Here is a 20,295-nt window from a genome sequence, read left to right on the forward strand (position 1 = left end):
AATCAAGTGAGGTCAAACATGAGGTTGAAAATAAATCTATAAATAGTATAGCAATTATAATCTAAAAAGATGCAAATAAAATGGAGAAGTGAGCTCACAAAAGAGGTTGGTATCGTATAGCAGCACATACAGATACAAAAAAAAAAAGACGAAGAGCTTACAACCAGCAGCTCTGTGAGACTGTGTCACCATGAACCGTACTTTAGCGTTTAAAATGCTGAACTACTGTTAGGGACATTGCTAACATGCTAATGTTTAACAGGTACATTGTTTACTATGTCCACCATCAGTGTTAGCATGCTAATAAGCTGGGCTATATCATGTGCTATTTGCTGCAAGATATAGAGCAGATTGTGCCAGATTGTAAGTGTCACAAGCCATTTTTTTACATGGGTTACAGCAACTCTTGTGAGGGCCAGGTGTGACGCAAAGGCCAAAAGAGAATGCAGATTTGGGTTGTGCTTGATAGGTATATGACTGAGTTTTGGCATCAGTCAAGGCTACGTACAGCTTAAGAAAACTACAGATGTGGGCATAGATTTTGAGATATTTCAATCTGGATCAAAGCTCAGGCCAACCAAGACTAAACCCAGACAGCCATGCTAACTTGACTAAAAAACAGAGGTACCGTTCTCATATTTTCAGTTTTTGTTTAAACTGAAAGCAGGGCAAACTACATACTAAAGTATCCATTTTGTACGACTTAGAGAACTTAAAGAAATAGTTCGCCTCTTTTGACATGAAGCTGTATGACATCCCATACTAGCAGTATTATTTATGAACATTTTCTTACCCCCTGCTGCGTCCTGTGAGCCGAGTTCCAGCCTCGTTTTGGCGTTGACGAAGGTAGTCCGGCTAGTTGACTGGGGCCACAAAAATAAAGCGTTTTGCTTCTCAAAACAATATGCGTTCAAAAGAGTAATACATTTGCATCACAAAATTGTTCATCCAGAAAAAGTCAGACCTCACAATCACTTGGCGCAATTTTCTCTCTACCTTCGTATCACTACGGGCTGTGTAGACCTTGCACACCGAAGTGCAGACCAAGCAGTCCCCGTAAACACCGTAACAGGCGCGCTATCGGCAGGTGGCAATCACGGAGTGATACAAGGTAGAGAAAATAGCGCCAAGCGATTGTGAGATCAGACTTTTTCCTACACAACAATTTTGTGATGCAAATGTATTACTCTTTTGAACGCATATTGTTTTGAGAAGCAAAACGCTTTATTTTTGTGGCCCCAGCCAACTAGCCGGACTACCTTCGTCAACGCCAAAACTGGAGGCTGGAACTCGGCTCACAGGACGCAGCGGGGGGTAAGAAGATGTTCATAAATAATATTGCTAGTATGGGATGTCATATAGCTTCATGTCAAAAGAGGCGAACTATCCCTTTAAGGTTCCGAGAGTTCAGTCATTAAACTTAAGCTGAAGATGATTTGAACATTGAGCCTGTTAATTGTATTAACAAGTGCACTGTCACTTTATGATGATACATTTAATTCAGCATCATTACACTCAAAGAATCACAATAGAGATTATCAAATCTTTCTCAGTATGCATCTGATGGGAAACCTGGGAAACTAAACTGGCACATAAAGTCATCTGTCTATCAGACCTGCGGAGAAATCCCACTTGGCTGTATTTATGTTATAGTAAACTAAAGGATAAAACCACTGGGCCATCAGACTGCCCTGATGTAAATTGCAAATGAAGACTTGTAAAACTTTTTTTTCCTCTCTTTGTCTCTGCACTTTTATTATGTACAACTGAAGTGTAGCTAAAATTATACTGATATGACCCTAATCCTCATGCAATGCAAATGTAGTTTCTATATTTGTGTGCACACTAAGGGTTGTAAAAGTTACAATTCAAGAGTAATACAGTTTCATTTGGATGAAAATTTGACTGAATAACTTTTTAGACTGCACAACACATAAGCTTATGCTGACGATTGTGATGATACTAACCCAAACTGTTTAGTTCACTCAGAACAGCTTTGTTGCATATTCTGTTGCCCTGTGGCCTATATCAGTCTGACTGCTATTTAAGGAAATGTTGCAAGACTCATCTGAAAGCGGAGCTAGATGTTCTGTTTTGCTTCTCTTCTCTGCTTGCATTTTGCACTTTCCCAGAAATCACCTTATCAAGGAATTGTGCATCACAAAGTAGTCATACTTTGTCACAAGGTTCCATTTTTAGTTTTGATACAATTTCATATGTTCACAGAGAAATAAAGAACACATTTTTAATTTTTATTAAGAAAATATATCTCTATTGATTGTTATTCATTCGTATGTCACGGTTTCTGATTGAGTGTGGCGATGTGTGACAGTGATCAAATGAAAGCCCATTTCTACAAGTGGGGTTAAATTGTACAACATTCCCAAAGTCTTTAAGTCACAAGTTCAAAATAGTTCCCCTTTTTTTTCACACATGGTCAAAAATGCGTAGGCTATGGTGTATGACAACATTACATTACAACATAAAGTAAGGTGAAAATTGAGGTTGTGAACTGGCGATTGAGATTGTATCAGTCAATGATTTATTTAATTTGTTCTAGTTGTCGCTCTTTTATGATAACTACGTACAGCAGGGGCGGCTATTCAGAGACAACAAGGGAAGCCAGACAGCCTCTCCCATTCTCTGGCGAAATTGCTACATCTTCAATGTTAAATTGACGATAAAATAGTTATTCACAAAACACAAGATATGCCCAATACTGCATTTACTTTCATAACTACAACATGTTGTCCTGTAGCTTAATGAAGTGATTTGTTCTGAAATCGCCGCCGTTCACTTAGGAAATCATGTTATGAAGCCGCCACTAACAGCCTTCGAGGAGGGGGCGGGAGAGTCAAGTTTTTTTCTACAATTCTAGGTCATCATTGGCTAAATCGACAAAAACTCATCACTTCCAAGGCTGCTCGGCGTCTCTGGGGGTAGATTAGACGTGGGCGTGTCAATGTGAGGGGCTGTGTCGTGATGATTGGAGTTTGTGTTTGTCCATCATGAGAGAGAAAAAATGCTCCACAGATTCTGATCCAGCCACAGATCCAGCCATTTACAGGCCTTAGATTCGATCCTACTTGATTTTGGCCTTGCTGTATGAATTTTCAAAGTCTATACCTTCTTTCTGTGTATTTGCTGGGCATACTTGTCATACTAGACACAGCTATGTTATCACTAATTCTTTTTAACTTTGCTATCTTCTGCTTTGGGATGGCACGAGCCACTACAACCCTGAACGCGTAATATGGGCTTCCCCTGTTTTAAAAGTCAGCAGCCGCCACTGACGTACAGTTTCTGCTGTGTTTCAGGTCGTAGATTTGGGTTGGAGCTACTTCCTGTTGGTCCTGCTAGCTACACGCTAATTCATCAACATTCTGTTCCTGTTTCATCTTTTTGTTCGGTCAGTTTGTCTTTCGAGGGCAGCTGTCAGGGGGTAGTGTGGTCATCTCTCAATTTGAAGCGTGTTAAATTGATCCCCAACTTCCCCAGTTTAAATGTCAAAGTGTCGAGGTATGTGCCACTGGTTTTAATCTGCAGAAACCCCTGGCCCTTACAAAGGTGACATCAGACAGCCCAAAAGTTCTATATAGACTATTTAGATGAACCAGCAGCAACCAGTAATGTATACTTGCTGGGTGAGGCTGCACTGAGTGGAAAGTTATCAGAGAAGCTGACAAAGTCAAGATGGAGGGGGAAATTTGAGGATTTTTTCTCTGGTTGTTAAAATGGCAGACTTGACATGTTCTGTTTGTAGCTGTGGTCGAATTAATTCTTCATATTTCATGTAAAGATATAAAACAACAGCAGAGGAAGATTACATTTATATGGAAATATTGTAGTGTCCCATCAAGATACCAAAGAGGACATGGGTCTGCAACCCTACAATTTAAGAAAAAAGTTTCACAAATTTGACCCATAGGGAGCTTGGTTTTGCAACAAGACTAATTAGAAAGTGTGATGCTGTTCCAACCATTTACCTGAGAGACACTGCAAGTACAAGCAGGCGTGTCAAATAAGTGAATTCTTTTTCATGCGTTTTCTTAAGTCTCTGTAGCTGATATACTGCCACAGCCAAGGTCTGCTGCAGCTGACCAGGAAGTAAGTAAAGCAGAGCAGCGTCTTCCCCTTGCATAAGACAAGTGAGCATTAAGAAACGGTTGAACATTCTGTTACTTTGACACTCTGATCATCTGTCATCATTTGCTTAAAGTCTAAGTAAATCAGAAATAAACACGATATGACAGAAAATTGTATAATCCATCCCCTAGCAAAAAATATTAATAATAATAATGATACATTTCATTTAAAAAGACACTTTACATAAAATCAGAAAAACAATATAAAATAGTACACTAAAAATACATTAGACTGAGGTTAAACATTAAAAGCAATTTTAAAAAGGTGTGTTTTTGTCAGAGATTTGAAGGTGGACAAGTCAGTACGGTCACGGATGTGTTTGGGGAGAGAGTTCCAGAGGGAGGGGGCAGCTGCAGAGAAGGGTCTGTTGCCCCAGGTTCGGTGCTTGGTTTTGAATGGTGGACTAAGGAGGTTAGCATCAGATGAACGGAGGCTGCGGGATGGATTGTGGCGATGGAGCAAGTCAGTAGGACGGGGCCTGGTTATGGAGGGCTTTGTGTGTGGGGAGGAGGATTTTGAACTGAATACGCTGTGGAACTGGGAGCCAGTGGAGGTTCTGGAGGATAGGAGTGATGTGATCCCGGGTGTGGGTGTGGGTGAGCAGACGTAAACATGTTGAGTGAAGTTGAAGAAAATATGAATAATTAATCACCAAGTACAAAAAACTCATGTTTTATAATCTGAATAATCTTTGCTCTGAGACACCAGTGGAATGTCCTCTGTGGACATGTATCTAATAGACAGTTCTCATATAAATATATACATTTATATATATATATTTCACGCACTTTTCAGCTTTGGACCAAGTTATCTACAACATTAAACTAAGCACACAAAGTATCTTTAAGGCAACTTCCGGTTTCTGTGTCTGCTCATGGACTTGAACTGTGTGACATTGATTTTGTCCCCTACGCTAGTCTGCATGGTTCCTCTGCTGCATGAGGTATTTGTAACTGCGCAGACAGAGTAATTTGGTTCCCATTACCAGTAGTCCTTTATCAAAGTTGTCTCTATGAAAGTTTTATTAAACCTTAACATGGTCAGCACAAAGGTTGGGTCATACAGTGGCCTTCCAAAGCAGTACAAGCTCTTATTTTTGGCCTTTATGAACACAGTAAAATAAACTTCAGTTCTCTGAGCACTTGAACCTGTGGCGCATTGTTACGTATTTTAAGGTAGAAAAATTTCACAAAAAAACCCAAAATATATTACAGTGAAATTTTGTGTTGACATTTATTGTGTCCAGATCATACATCAAATAAGTGTGATGCATCACATCATCAACCCATCATTTCCTAACTTTTGCTCCAATGTTTTGTGTTAATGTTCTGTTGTTCTTGGCTCCTTCTTTTTCTTCTGTGTATGGGTTTCTTTTGCTACATCTGGGTCAAAGACTGAGAGGAACTGTGGAGCAATCGCAGAGCAACTAGGTCAGTTTGACAGCAGTTAAACATCTACATTTATGAGCATTATTACATTATCGAGGCGTGTTGAACCAGCTTTGAAAAACATTTATTTCAGTCAGACTATCGTGTTTTTAAAAGAATGGTTTTGGTCGGACTGACACAATAAATAGATTTTTTTTCCGATGTAATATAAATTTAGTAATCTGTTAGCACTATAGCAGTGTCTTAGAATATACTCTTTAACAATTTCAGGTCAACAATAATCTTCATCTATTCCCCCCTCTCTCCATCCCCCTTTCCCATCTGCTTGCTCTTCCCATTCACGCTTCTAATATTGTGTAAATTCGTCTCTCTGTGGACTTACACAGCTGTGAAATCTTGATTATGAGACTTCAGTTTTTCAGAGATATCTGTATAAAGACTGTCTTCTTGGTCCTATTCCACTTAAATTCAGATATTATGTAAGCATCTCCCTTCATTTCGTGGTGCAGTTGGGTTCAGCCAAGTTCGAGCTCTCTGCAACATGTCAGCTGTACTTAAAATTCTAAACAGGTTTTTGTGATTTGTGGGGAAGTGATCAAAGCGTTTCTCCACACAGTAATTGCTCTGACTCGGGAGAACAGCACTGAAGTATGAAAACCATGCTTTAGCTTACTTGATGATCCTTTTAGGATTGTATCCATGGCCTAATACTACGGTTAAAAAAATTACTGTGAGACACTTTCATTCAAACTTTTTAGCCTTGAAGTGTAAATATAAATTCACCCCAAGTATCTGATGCTGATGTTGAACTGTCTATAGCACAAAACCTACAGAGAAGACATTCCCTTTAATGTAATATTTCACTGGCAATTATCCCTTCCTTTGTCAGTTTCGAACATATCTTTATAATAAATTACAAAGTTAGTATCTTTTATAAATGCTGTTAAATTAATGTAACTTCATGAAATTTCATGGAACCTGAGAATTCAGCAACAGTAGATGGAGAAAACCCCAATAAGTGACCAGGAGCCGGAGGGAATTTCATAAGGAAAAGCAAGACAAACTCATGACCACATGACTTGTGACTAAGAATAGCACAGACCTGAATGCTGGGTTAAGTGACGTAAACGCTGACAGACTATTATCAGTTTATTTGATGCGTTTAAGCATGGAGGGTATGATGGGGGTTGTGACACAGAGCAGAGTTTTGTTCTATAATTAAACTACAAAGAAAAGCACATGGTGTGACGTATTTCAAGCATTCATGAGGCTCCTTTGGGATGAGTAAGAATGGAGATTAAAAGAGGGAGTGCATATGGCGGTGCTAAAACCTGTAACTCAGGAAGAAGCGTCATGTTTTATCATTCCAGTCGGATTCCACTCTGACCCTGATCAGAGAGCAGGCACATTTAGGAGCCAGAGGTGAGGCCGCGAAGTTGGAGATCTAACTGGAATCTAAAGAAAATTCTTCAGAGCATTCAGTGGTATCGTTCATAATGAGACATATTGTCTAATAAATCACAGTTTGGGTAATGCAATTCAGTTCTCTAAGTCATCGAATATGGACCTCAAGGACACAAAGAGAATGTAAGTGTAGTATATTTAATTTGCATTATGATGAGGCCTGCGGAAGGCTATTTATTTCACCCTCGGAGTTACACTGTTTATCTATTCCAACTGTTGTTGTCACTCTTGTAGATATATTGCATGGAAATCCAGAATATATACCTTCATGCAGAGTCCTTTATCATGCAGGAATATCAGCAGGTGCTTATTCATTTCTATTTACTGCACACTGATTGTATACTTGACTGATGTTTCCCGATGTTTTCTTTTAAATATGAACAAATCCAAAAACAAATCCAAAAACCTCTGTTTTCCCCCTTTACAGGCAGCAAACAAATGAAACAAGCTTACTAGGAGAATCTCTTGAGACCCTCCTCTCCAAGAAAAGTAATTTCAATCTGTTCTCAAGCGGTGCAAATCTAATGCCTTGGTTGGTTAATGCTGTCTTTTATGATAAAGTTATGTTCTCTTGTGTAACAGGTGGACAAATAGCATTTCGGGGATTTCTGAAGTCAGAGTTCTGTGAGGAAAACCTGGATTTCTGGTTTGATTGTTACGAATTCCAAACTTTTGACTGTCCGGAAGAACGAACCAGGAGAGCAGCTAGAATATATGAAACGTTTATCAAGGATGACTCCCCCAAACAGGTAATAACAGAGTAAAGTATAGAGTCACTTCAAAAGAGTTTGAAATACTCACTGATGCATTTGTTTGCACATATTGCCCACTATTTACTGTAAATTGGACATAATTTAAAGCACTGGTTCAGATGACTTAGTACCAACGTACACTCTTTTCAGGTCAATTTGGATTTCTACACAAGAGAAAACATCCGTCAGAGTCTGCAGCAACCGACTCCATCATGCTTTGTTGTGGCACAGAAGAAAATCTACAGCCTGATGGAGCATGGCTCCTTCCCACGCTTCATTCAGTCCGAGCCATACAAAGTCCTTATTGATGCAGCTTCTGAACAGAGAGGGCTTAGGAAACGCCGTATGGCCTTGAGAATAAAGACGGCTGGGGATGATTTCCGAGTAAACAGTCTGCAGAGTGGCCTCCTTCTCTTGCAGAAGGACTAACATCATGTGTGCTGTTGAGGGTGAAATGTCACAAACTGACTGAGGAAGTGCTGCCCACAGACAGTGTGCAAGCGCTTACCCTTCTCAAAATATAACTAAAACCTACTGTCTGTCAAAGCTGGAAGCTGTGACTGTGAAGTGCACATGACTCACTACATTGGGAGGCATCTGGTGCACAGTTGAAAGTGAACACTACCTCAATTAAAACCTCTATTTTTAAAACTGTGAAGCCTCTGGTTGAGACTGTCAACATTATGAATGTATGTATACTTGAGTTTGTGTGGATCCATGCAAGTGTTTTATGTATTTTTTAAGTGTGGGCTTTGACCCTGTTAATGAAAGCTTTAAATGGCCTTGTTATGGATGCATCATGGAGCAATGCAATACCAAGGATTTTAGTTTGTGGTAAATTCGTGTGAATTGTTTTGCTTCTGCAGAAACTGAACCAAAGTGTCTCTTGTAGTTGATGCAGTAGTGCCACCCAGAGGTGACCTGGAGGACTTACAAGCAAAAGGAATTGAGGGCAACTGGTGTTTCATGCAGATGATGATCACCACAGAAACATTATTAGGATGTAACACTGACTGAATGGAGCTTTTCCGTTCAGTTGCAATTTACTGTTCATCATGTATGCATTACAGCATTATGTATTATTGAATGTTGTGCAGTCAAGTTTTTCTTTGGGACACTGGCTACTGTTTCATTGATTTTCAGTCCAGCCCTTGTACCTGATCATTTTCAGAGGAATGTGTGTGTTTTTATGTCTGTTAAGCCACTTAATACTGACCTATGAATCATTCAAGCATAAAAAAGACACCTGACTTAAGGAATGAACCAGTGTTGTCTCTAAATATCACGTACAACTTAACAAGGAACACGTTCAAAATAGTATATTTTTGATACCTTTTGTATTTCAATGTACGTTTGCTCATCTTTCAATAAACCACTGCCCTCATTGCCTGTTCTCCTGGCAATATATGAAGAAATGTGTGATGCTTTGAGACTTTTGCACTGTACTGTACACCTCTATTTAATGTTTTGAGTAGCCCTAACGCAAGCTGCAAGCCAAACATCCTGAGCATTAACTGCTTCAGACTTATTAAAATATGTTTATTAGTAGACAGTAAATTAGATTTAAAAGCAGGAATGACTTTTTCAGGACAGCTTTTGAAGCTTTAAATATTTCCCTGAGTAAGGAAGCATTTCATCCGGTCTGCACACTTTTGAGCTCTCGTCATCATCTTTCCTGTTCCCGCTGGCTGTTTTACCGCCAATCGGTTCCATTTCTAATGACTACGAAACTGGTGGTTAAAAAAATGATAACAGTAAGACCAGATGAGCAGGAACAATTTGATGGCAGAAAGCTGCATGTGACAACCAGATGATCTGGGTCTCATAGTAAGCCAGAGAATGAATACTTAAAGGCAGGGTAGGGGATCTTTTTCTGGAACATTTTTTTACATATTGCTTGAAATACTCTTCACACCCTCATTGCAACCGATTAATTAAAAGTTTTGACACAAATATGAAAAGTTTTAGTGGCCTCTAGAACGTACAATCTAGGAAAAACAGTATCCAATCATTGTGAACGGACCGTTCACAATGATTGGATTCTGATGCCGTCTATCAAACTGCAATCTGCTCCTCCCTCCCCCTCCTCCCCCCCGTGCGCGTACCCTGCTCCGTGAACGAATTACACGTCCAGAAGCTTGGCAGGAAGCTAAACTAGAGCCAGCTTGGCTAGCACCTAGCATTATTAAACGTATAGTTAGCATAAACTAAATACTAAATACTAAATACGGCAACGATCGATGCTTGCTGTCAGAACAGCGCTCGTGCACCTTCGTGCTCGTGCGCGTTCATGTACTCTAGAGGCGTGCCTTCGGGGGAAAGTGAAGAAAAGGGTTGGGACTTTTTACCTGTGTATCTTCAAAATGCAGCTTCGCTGGACTCAAAATCCAGGATCTCCTACCCTACCTTTAAAGCTGCGGTCGGCAACTTTTTTTTAGTCATATTAGCTTGAACTGTCATGGGATTCTGGAAGTAGAATATTAAATAGGCTGTTTAGAAAAAATAACGAATTCTGTAGCTCCCTCTGAAGCCTGTAATCATGCTTGCAAAAACCGAGCGCTCCCGGCTGTTTTTAACCAATCAAGTTAGGGTGGAGGAATCCTACCTGTCAATCACAGCTTGTGCACACGCTGCTGAGCTTGAGTCTGCCCCAGCTTGTGTGCGCTCACACTGGCGTGAACTCACGTGCACAACCTCGTCCACAGAGGGGGAGGGGTTTGGGGGGCGATTCGGAGCTTGTTGGAGGTTGGGGGAGGGACCTGAGAGTTGTATCAGTTCGAATTTTCCGACTCGCAATTTTGAAAACCTGCCGACTGCAGCTTTAACTCAAAAACCCCAATTCCAAAAAAGTTTGTACACTGTATGAAAAAGACAATTCGATTTTTTATTTATTTTATTATATGATCGCATTTTTAAAGAAAATGTTTTTAGTTATTTAAAGGTGGGGTAGGGGATCTTTTTCTGGAACATTTTTTTTACATATTGCTTGAAATACTCTTCACACCCCCATTGCAACCAATTAATTAAAAGTTTTGACACAAATATGAAAAGTTTTAGTGGCCTCTAGAACGTACAATCTAGGAAAAACAGTATCTAATCATTGTGAACGATTCTGATGCCGTCTATCAAACTGCAATCTACTCCTCCCTCCCCCAACCTTCCCCCTGTGCGCGTACCCTGCTCCGTGAACGAAGCTTGGCAGGAAGCTAAACTAGAGCCAGCTTGGCTAGCACCTAGCATTATTAAACGTATAGTTATCATATACTAAATACTAAATACGGCAACGATCGATGCTTGCTGTCAGAACAGCGCTCGTGCACCTTCGTGCTCGTGCGCGTTCGTGTACTCTAGAGGCGTGCCTTCGGGGGGAAAGTGAAGAAAAGGGTTGGGACTTTTTACCGGTGTATTTTCAAAATGCAGCTTCGCTGGACTCAAAATCCAGGATCTCCTACCCTACCTTTAATCATGCGTTTAGACAAAAGTTCTCAGTTTCAGGATTTAATGTTTGTTTTTTTAATCATACAGGAAGTTTAATGAAAAAATAAAACTGTTTGATAGAAACTACATATATTTGCTGAAGGTGGCTTCGGTGTACATTACTGCTTTCTCAGTAATGTGATGACGCGCGCGTGCGCGTGTGTTGCTTGTTGTTGAGTGGAATGTGTGTGTGCGCGCGCGCGAGCGTCTGTGTGATGGTATCCCAGCATCCATCGCGTCACCGCCCCTGGATATCTCACTGACTGTCCGAGGCGAGGCCTCACCGCATCAAGCTACATCAAAACTTCACCCCTGTACATATATATCGCGGTAAGTGCTTGTTAGTTTGGTGTAATTCTTGGCAGGCGTTTGTCTTTTTTGATGTAATAAAATCATGTAAAAAGATGGTTAAATCAACGCTATTTTTAGTAGTAGAAGTAGTGGACAGCTGCCCATCCCGATCTGCATCACACCATCCAGCCCTGCTCTTTGGAGTCCGGCTAGAAAAGAGCAGAGATTTGGAACTTCACAGTTTGTGCTCGGAGGATGGCTAACATTATTATGCTGTAAAGTTTCAGCTGAGAAACGTTTCAGCTGAGTGGGTTGGATATATTTTGTTATATTACCACCAAGAAGCCAGTTCAACCAAATATAACCTTATTAATATCATCTAAGGTTAACTTACTTGCCACCGCACAGACTGTCCTCCTTTGCTAGCTTCCCTGATTTAGTTACTAGGCTTGGGCTGGGGATGTTAGCCTGGCACAGGTTCACTTGCTAGTTAGCAGTAAGGAATCTGGCTGCAGCTAACATTTAGTGTGATTAAGGTCTCTAACGTCCTCGGGTAACCGATCAGTGTGGCTTCCTTTTGTCTTATGTGTATCATCATGTCCCCTAATCGGCTTTCATCTATTTCTGTCAGAGCGCTGAGGCATTGAGTAGGTAAAGTTGCTCGCGATGTCAGCGTTGCCTTGTGTTCGCTCTGCGAGGCTCTGCGGTCGACGGTTTACAGGTGTTCTAACCTACTGCTTTGTTGTATCAGCCACGAATTACAATTTGTATACATCTGTAATTCCCTGCATGTCAAGAATGGGGAAATAAAATCCTCAAACGGTTGTTACGTTCAAGTTATTGTCAGTTCTTTATCGGTTTTCCTCACTTTATTAACTGTATCTGTGGTCATTGAGTATTAAATTTATATTTTCTGCCCTCTCCTAGGCCTTCTCTTGTGTTACAATGGATTCTTCAGGAAGCACTACAAGCAACCACACCCTGAACTCAACAGGTGGCGGTTGTCCATGGGAGATCAGTGACAAGGCCAGACTGTGCCGCTTCCTCTGCTATGGCTCAGAGGGAGACGTATACACCGCCAGAGAGGAGGGCCGTGTAAGCTTGGAGAACGCCGGAGCCCTACTCTCCTTGCTTCAGGAGGGCCGAGGTTCTGAGGTGGTGGAGGAAATAAAAAGGTTCTCTCAGGATGGCCGAGCTGTCAGACTGAGCACCTCCATTTTTGCCTTGGCTCTGTGCTCCCAACACTCAGAGCTGAAGACCAGACAGGCGGCTTTCAAAGCCCTGAAGGAAATTTGTCGGGACCCTGCCCATCTCTTTGCTTTCATCCAGTACAAAAAGGAACTGAAAGAGGGAATGAAGTGTGGGATATGGGGACGCGCCCTGAGGAAGGCAGTGTCTGACTGGTACAACGAGCAAGATGCTATGAGTCTAGCTGCGGCTGTGACCAAATGTAAACAGAGAGGGGGCTGGTCGCACCAGGACCTGTTCCGACTCTCCCACACCAAACCAGCCAGAGATGGTGAGTTGCACGCTAGCCCACGTTATTCAAAGCTGTTCATGTTGTCATTACCAGCATCCATTACAAAATTTCAGCCTGGCTGTGAACTATTTGTCAGATTCTAAACTTCTTCGTTTCGGAGGGGGAAACCTGAGGACTGGTAAAGTAAAAGCTTTCGTGACCCTTTAGTTGTGCACTGCGTTGCCTTTGGTGGAGTTTTTAAACTTAAAGCAATGATGTCATGTGGGGAAATGAATGTACCCTGAGTCGACAACTCAAAGAGAAAAACTGCATCAACGGAGAGAGACGGTCAAAATGTAACAATGAGAATCGCTGTCAAAATGTTAGTCAACACTTCTGTAGTCTCAAAAATGACCTAATAAACCTCCTGTTAAAACTGTTTTCATTATGCTCAGCAGTGATAGACTGAATTACAATCTGCATTGTGCTGATTTAACCTACGTTAAGATAGTGACGGCCATCTCTTTGTGTTTTCAGCTATTGCCTTGATCAGCAAATATGTAACAAAAGGATGGAAAGAGGTCCAGGTTGCCTGTGCAGACAAAGACAACTCAGAGGAGGTGGTCAAAGTGCTTTCATACCTTGAAGTGGTGGAGAAGGTGAAGCACAGCTGTGACGAAACAGAGGTCATCAATTTGATAGAAGAACACAAGCTGGAAAGGGAGCAGCTGCTCACAGATCACCTTAAGTCCAAACAAGTAAGAGGGTTTTGTTTATCAAATCCTATTAATCCACACACCATAATCACATTAAAACTTTTAAGAAATAGAAATAAAGAAAAAAAATTGTCTGTCTTACAGAAAAACAATTCTGCAAAGTGAAACATTAATTTTTAGTTACTTTCAGGCAAATTGATATGAGAGAAAAAAAACAATGTAAACAAACGAAGTGACACTATAATACAACTTTGAAATAAGCAGGTTATACCAAACCAACTATAGTGAAACCGATTGCTTCGTTCCGTCATGACATTGAACGCAGCATTTCTGATATTTGTGATGTATCGCATTAAACTGCATTGAACACGGCTGTCTCAGCTGAAGTAACGGACTGAGGTGTACCTGATGCAATAAATTTAAAAAAAAAACGCCTTGACGTGGATCTCTGAAACTAGAGATCGAATCAGGACATTCCAACTTTAAAGGGATCGTTGACTCTTCAACTCCGAAGCCCTGAGGGAGGAGACGGGAAAGAGAGCCGCTTACCCTGGAGGCGTGTGAACGCAGCGGCACATTATGGCTCCGTGAGGCTGGTTGAGACGGAGGACATGGTCCAACATCCGGCCTCCGTGCACTGTCCAGTCCATTGAGCCATTGTCACAAGTTGCAGAGTATGCGGTCATTGAGTTGATTGGTAGGAATAGGACGGTGGTTTGACTGTCACACATCACCCGGTCGCAGGCAAAGGCCTATAGTTGAGGGCAAGGAAAGCAATAGCCGCTTTCGGACTATAGGAACCTTTGGCAGTTCTAATAACCTTTTAATCCGCGGGGTCGTTTTCTCCCGCATTCGGACATACAGGAACTCGGGACCATCTCCCTCAGTTCCTATAACCATTTCAGCTCCTTCTCCTCAGCTGGGTCTGTTCTGGTTTCCATAGGAACACATCTGACGGAGGTGTGTGGTGGTTGGTAGCTACTCCCCATGTCATGCTGTCACAGCTGAAATGTTTACTCATACGACACGGACACAACCTGCGCGTGTTTAATAAGTTAAACTTACACGCCGTCTCCTTTGTCTGCAGCGCTCTGCTCTCCTTTGTTCCGTCATGAAATGAAAAAGTATCGCCTGCGCTCGATCCTTCGTCTCCTGACTCTCTCTGTGAGCTCTTCCAGCCTCGATATTAGACGCCCGATCGACCATGATTAATATCACCATCATGCAGACCATGAACACGGTGGCCTTCCCGCTCTACATATTAGCTTCTTTGTGGTGTTTTTTCTTCTCTCTTTACTTTTACCGGGTTTTGTTTTGTTTTGTTTTGTTGTTGAATGTGGCGCTAAACGGCTAACGTAACACGTCACTGACGCAGACGGCTGCGCGCGGCGCATCAGTCCCGGCTCGTGCGCGAATGCAGACTGAAACAGTTCCGCTGGGGAAGGACAGTTATCAGAACGAAATTCGAATAGGACAGCTCTGTCTGTCCGAAAGCGGCTAATGAGAGGCCCATGCTGCAGCAGACACCCAAATGCCTCAGAAAAGCATGAGCTTAGGCTCTGTGGAGACTGAGGGAGTCGACCTCTGCTGTGTTTTCACAGGCAACGAACCTGGCTGTAGAGATCTTCACTGTGGCTCCAGGATATCCAGGATCCTGCTTGCAAGCTTTACCACTTGCTGTCCAATGTCTGAGCTTAACGCCGTTGTTTTTTATAAAGCACTTATTTAACATCCCGTTCATATAAATTGGCTTATGAAAAAAGTCTGTTGTGGTGGTTGCTTGGCTGCAGAGATTGCTCAACATTCTTGATTGGAGGACCATCAGGGAACAGTTTAGAATCCCATATGTTTCTTCTGGTAATACTTTATTTTGCGTCAGTAGAACCGGAGCGTTCTGTACAATGACACCTGTACCTTTAGCTGCATTCTGCAGCTGCCCCCCCATCTTTAAAGTGATTTGATTAAAGAACTGTGTTTTATGTTTATCTGCAGGTATGGAGAGCGTTGTTGAAGGAAATGCCCTTCCATTCAGTGCTAAAGATCCTGGGAAAGATGACGTCAAACAAAATCCTTGAGTCAGGAAGCTCTGAAACACAGATTATATGTGACAGAATTCAGAGTGAATCAGCTCTGAAGAAGGTACAGCACAGCGCTTATTCTAATTCATTTATTGCTGTTTTTGCATTCTCACACGTCAGTATTCAAGCATTTAAATGTGTTCACCAGGCAAAGATCCACCCTTTCAGCATACTCTTGGCTTCAGAAAACTACAAAAGAGGTCAAGGCTATCAGGGTAAAACAAAATGGGAACCAGACAGCAGCGTCCTCAGGGCCATGGACTCTGCCTTTTACAGAAGCTTTATGGTCAGTGCTTTAAATTGTCCCAGTTTCTCACAGATTATTCGAGAAGATGCTGATGTGCATCTTGGATAACACAAACAACGTCTTGTTCTGCCCCTCAGAATTTGGAACCTGTGGGGAAACGCTTCGTCGTGGCGGTAGATGTGAGCACGTCGCTGAGCAGCGTGGTCCCAGGAACGGCCATCAGCACTGCTGTTGCTGCCGCAGCCATAGCTATGGTAACATTGTACCAGAGGTAGATGACTCAACAGTGTGAGAGGGTAACTGCAGTTACAGTTGGAACAGCTGAGTCTGTGAGCAGGGCTCAGACCCCCCCCCCCCCCCCCCCCCCCCCAAACCCTTCTTTTGAGGAAGCCTTGAAGAACTTGCATTCTGTGGATTCCAGGGAAATGATCTTAGTCCACAGGCCATCCTGTGGATATTAGCTGGAACAGAGGACACCACAACTATGATGCTCAGAATAGACGAGAGAATTGGAATATATGTGAAGCGCTGTGTTTGTAAGCAGGAAGGAGGAATTTTGCTGTTTTTTTTTTTTTAATTGTATTTTATTTTTTGTTTTTCTTTTATACTCTGTGTTTGGCACAGATTTTTGCCCGAACAGAAGCAGATGTACATGTGCTGGCCTTCTCTGAAGGAACTGTGGTTCCATGCTCTCTTTCTGCTCACATGACTCTCGCTGAAACCACTGCAGAACTGGTTAAGGTGAGGCATGTCATTACATCACTCGAGAGGAAAATTATCAATGGCCACTGAGCAGTTTACTTTGGGAATAAAGGAATATTACAGTCATTTGTCTCCAAACTATTCTAATTAGTTTTTAATAAATAAATGCAGGTGGTTGAGACTGGCTGTGACATTTCCATTGACCTGACTGAGTATGTTTGCTGAACTCTGACCTTTATGTTCCAGATCCCAAGTGGGAGCACTGACTGCACTCTTCCCATCACGTGGGCCTCAGATAATGGGAAATCTGTAGATGTTTTCATCATTCTGACTAACAACCCATTGTGGACGTTTACAGCCAGTCCAGTGGAGTCTCTGAAAAAGCACAGACAGGTACGTCTCCATTTGTGCTTAGAAAATGGAATGAACTTAATTCTACACAATGGGGTATAGATTGTTCTAAAATTATCATTTTTTTTTAAACACCATGTAAAGACATTTAAATTGATGTGCAGAAGCTTCATGTTGAAAATGGGATGAGTTTGCTTTTGTTATTTGGGGTGTTCCATTCCCGCTCCCGTAACCCAACTGCAAATTTATTTATCAAAAATAGTCCCAACTTTCTGATAAAAGTCAGTCTTTTATTAGGTTAGGTAAAGTGTTATGTTTTTATCCATGACGGAAGAAAGAATAGCCGTTGTGGGAATTCATTCTCAAGCTTTATGCTGAGGAAAAGTGATCTGTATTCTCAACAGGCATCAGGAGCCAACTCCAAGTTTGTGATGTGCGGGCTGACTTCCATTGGACACGCCCTCGCAGACACAGAAGACAGGGGTCTACTCAGCATCTGCGGCTTTGACCTCGGGGCTTTGAGCGTCATTCGTAACCTGGCTCAGGACCTGATCTGATGAAGTATCAGGGCCGTCTCTGCGGAATGTCACGAGAGTACAAAGAAAGAGGGCACATAATGGACCAGTGTGGCCCACATTCACAGTGCCCTAAAGAAGCACTAATCCATTTCCAGTTTGTCCTTTTGTATTTCTTTGCTTACCGGTCAATTGACAGAGTGTCCAGCGGGCTGGACAACTCTGGGAATGTTACGTACATATATTTTCTGTCGAATTTGAAGAGAAAGTGCTGAGACAGTGTATGTTGTTGCATATCATGCTGTCAAGTCTGTGAAGGGTCTGGTGAGTGCTGCTGATGGTTCTTTGGTAAGACACTAATGCCACTCATGTAGAGCAAGATGATGGCAGATAAAATCAGAGGAACCGTGAGTCAGACAGTTAGAGGCTTACTACGACTGTAGGTTTATTTCAAGGTGGTTTTCTTTAGTTTCATATATGTATCCACAGTATGACGTGAATCAGAAGGACTGATGTTGCGTATCGATGAATTCCGAACGTGAAAGCTGGTCCCTATATTTTCTCTAGTGTTCTTCTAAATTATTAACATATAAAAGAAAAAAGCTAAACAAAGCACCAAAAGTCAGCAGAATGTCTTTCTGTTTGTTTGCTTTTTGTTCAATTCTTTGATTTATTTGATCAAAAGTTTTTTCTTTTTTTTTCTTTGTAACATTAACATGTGGGACACATTTTATACTAACCTTGCCTTTTAAGCTTAGGAACATGTGTTTTATTTGTTTTACAATTTGTTTCCCCTAGGTCAGTTTCATTGTAATACTTTAACTCAGTTAACTTTAAATTGGGAAAGAGGGACTTCATATTTTGGACTCAAGTTTTTGTCTGAATTCTATGCATTAGACTTGGTATAATATTGTATTATTAGGTCAAGACAAATCACCGCTGTTTGATAACTGTTTACCATGACTGAATCTGCTACAGTTATGTTGTTGTGTTTTAAGAATGATTGTTGGTTAGAAACCAAAAAGAAGGACAATTGCTACTTTTCTGAAATGGTTGTCGAACAAAGTTGAATTTACTTTTGTAAAACATGAAATCTCGTAGATTAAAAGTAACTGCTTTGTATTTCAACGTAGACAAAAAAAAAAAAAACCACTGTGCTTACAAGCATTAGGGGCCATTTAGTGTGAATAACTACAGTGGTGCTTGTGATGTCGTCAACAAAAACTGCTGACAGCATTGACTAAACTTTTGAATTGTCTTTCATTCGGGTGTAATTCAGTTTTTATGAAGAAAATAAATTCCTGACCATGCAACTGTGAAGGATGTCTGCCCATACTCACACGTACTGTCTTTTGGGCCTGCAGATACATTTTTTAGAAATCTGAAATAATTGTGCAAAAATTAATAGTAATGTGTAGTTCTCACAAGAACGATGTAGTAGTTAGGAGGTATGGCAGTACACAAATGTTTTACCACCGTGGTTAACTTCTTTTCCATCATATTGTCACTCATGTCCATTTTTGTGAAACAAAAAGACTTCAACTGTAGTTGCAGTGTTATACCGTTCCTAATAAACATTTTGCTGCTCTTTGAAATGCTGTTCTTTTTTTTACAAATTATTTTATTTTTTGGAAATTTGACTTCTTTTAGGTATTTATGTTGTAATCGGCAAACTTTGCTTTAAATAGATCTAAAGCCGTCTTAAACGCCTCAGTGACCCCCAGATCCCAAGCTTTAAAAAAAAAAAAAAAAAAGTTTCGTTCAGATCAGGCACCTTGGAGGCCACCTGATGTTGATAACTGGGGGCCTTGCTAACACACTACATCAAGGCAAGTGAAGATGGCGGATGTGTTGAGCGTTCTTCGTCAGTATAACATCCAGAAAAAAGAAATCGTCGCCAAAGGAGATGAAGTCATATTTGGGGAATTCTCCTGGCCGAAAAATGTCAAGACCAACTACATAATCTGGGGGTATGTTAGTGCAAATAAAATGTATATATCTGTTGTGCAGGCCCACAGCTGACGGCGAAAAGCTTGTTAGCTGCTAGATGCTAATATGCTAAAGTAACTCCTGTCCTCGTTGCTTTGCTTAAAACTTCAAGCACTGTTCCGTTACTTCATCGTCATTATTTATTTCTGTGTCGTCATGCCCGAGTTAATTTTGTAGCATTCATTGATGTCAGTATAAGTTTTTTTTTGCGTTTCACCATGTATTTATAAAAGCTGCATCGTCAAACTTGCCCCGTTGTGATTGCAGACTAAATAATTAGCGACGTCAGCTAGCCCCGAGTTGTATTCCATGAAGTCGGAGATGCTGGTGGTTTTATTCTCTACAGCTGTGATTATTAAATGCTTCTTCTTGAGTCCAAAAGCAAAGTTTGCTTTTTGAAATTAAAGTTGCGACGCTTAGTAGATTGGTTTACCGGATAACTGTTGATAGTTTCGTGTATATGTGTAAACAAAACCAGTTCGAGTATCTTCTTCGGAACTAGCTTCATGTTTTTATACTTGTGCCTATTGATTAAAATGTGTTTGTTTTTGTTTTCGTTTTTTTTCTCTCCTTGTGCTTGTACCACCAGTACTGGTAAAGAGGGGCAACCCAAGGAGTATTATACTTTAGACTCTATCTTGTTCTTGCTCAACAATGTACATCTTCCGCATCCTTCATATGTGCGAAGAGCTGCGGTAAGTAGATCCCTTCAGGTCCCTT

The 20,295-nt window shown here is 41.2% G+C and overlaps 3 protein-coding genes across 4 annotated transcripts in view; all 3 read left to right on the forward strand.

Annotated features, from left to right (window-relative positions):
• The first annotated feature begins 6,917 nt into the window (after positions 1-6,917).
• Positions 6,918-9,050, forward strand: LOC142398416 (regulator of G-protein signaling 21-like). 2 transcript variants are annotated; one of them, XM_075482398.1, is made up of 5 exons: positions 6,918-7,121; positions 7,233-7,301; positions 7,426-7,487; positions 7,581-7,747; positions 7,901-9,050. In XM_075482398.1, the coding sequence occupies exons 1-5, from the start codon at positions 7,096-7,098 to the stop codon at positions 8,177-8,179; spliced, it is 603 nt and encodes a 200-aa protein (XP_075338513.1). In that variant the 5' UTR covers positions 6,918-7,095; the 3' UTR covers positions 8,180-9,050. The 2 variants fall into 2 exon arrangements, with proteins under 2 accessions (XP_075338513.1, XP_075338514.1); XM_075482399.1 differs by lacking the exon at positions 7,233-7,301.
• Positions 9,051-10,955: 1,905 nt separating this feature from the next.
• ro60 (Ro60, Y RNA binding protein) lies at positions 10,956-19,181 on the forward strand. Its single transcript, XM_075483985.1, has 9 exons — positions 10,956-11,557; positions 12,446-13,037; positions 13,515-13,735; positions 15,686-15,832; positions 15,920-16,057; positions 16,156-16,272; positions 16,643-16,759; positions 16,967-17,113; positions 17,476-19,181. The coding sequence occupies exons 2-9, from the start codon at positions 12,464-12,466 to the stop codon at positions 17,626-17,628; spliced, it is 1,614 nt and encodes a 537-aa protein (XP_075340100.1). The 5' UTR covers positions 10,956-11,557; positions 12,446-12,463; the 3' UTR covers positions 17,629-19,181.
• A 220-nt stretch (positions 19,182-19,401) lies between these two features.
• Positions 19,402-20,295, forward strand: part of cdc73 (cell division cycle 73, Paf1/RNA polymerase II complex component, homolog (S. cerevisiae)) — a 29,638-nt gene continuing 28,744 nt past the window's right edge. Inside the window, exons 1-2 of the mRNA XM_075483986.1 lie at positions 19,402-19,556; positions 20,165-20,270. Of these exons, the coding sequence (XP_075340101.1) occupies positions 19,426-19,556; positions 20,165-20,270 (237 nt within the window). The 5' untranslated portion in view covers positions 19,402-19,425. The remainder of the gene's footprint in view (positions 19,557-20,164; positions 20,271-20,295) is intronic.

This window comes from Odontesthes bonariensis, chromosome 14, assembly GCF_027942865.1.
Source record: "Odontesthes bonariensis isolate fOdoBon6 chromosome 14, fOdoBon6.hap1, whole genome shotgun sequence".
In the NCBI taxonomy this organism is placed as follows: domain Eukaryota; kingdom Metazoa; phylum Chordata; class Actinopteri; order Atheriniformes; family Atherinopsidae; genus Odontesthes; species Odontesthes bonariensis.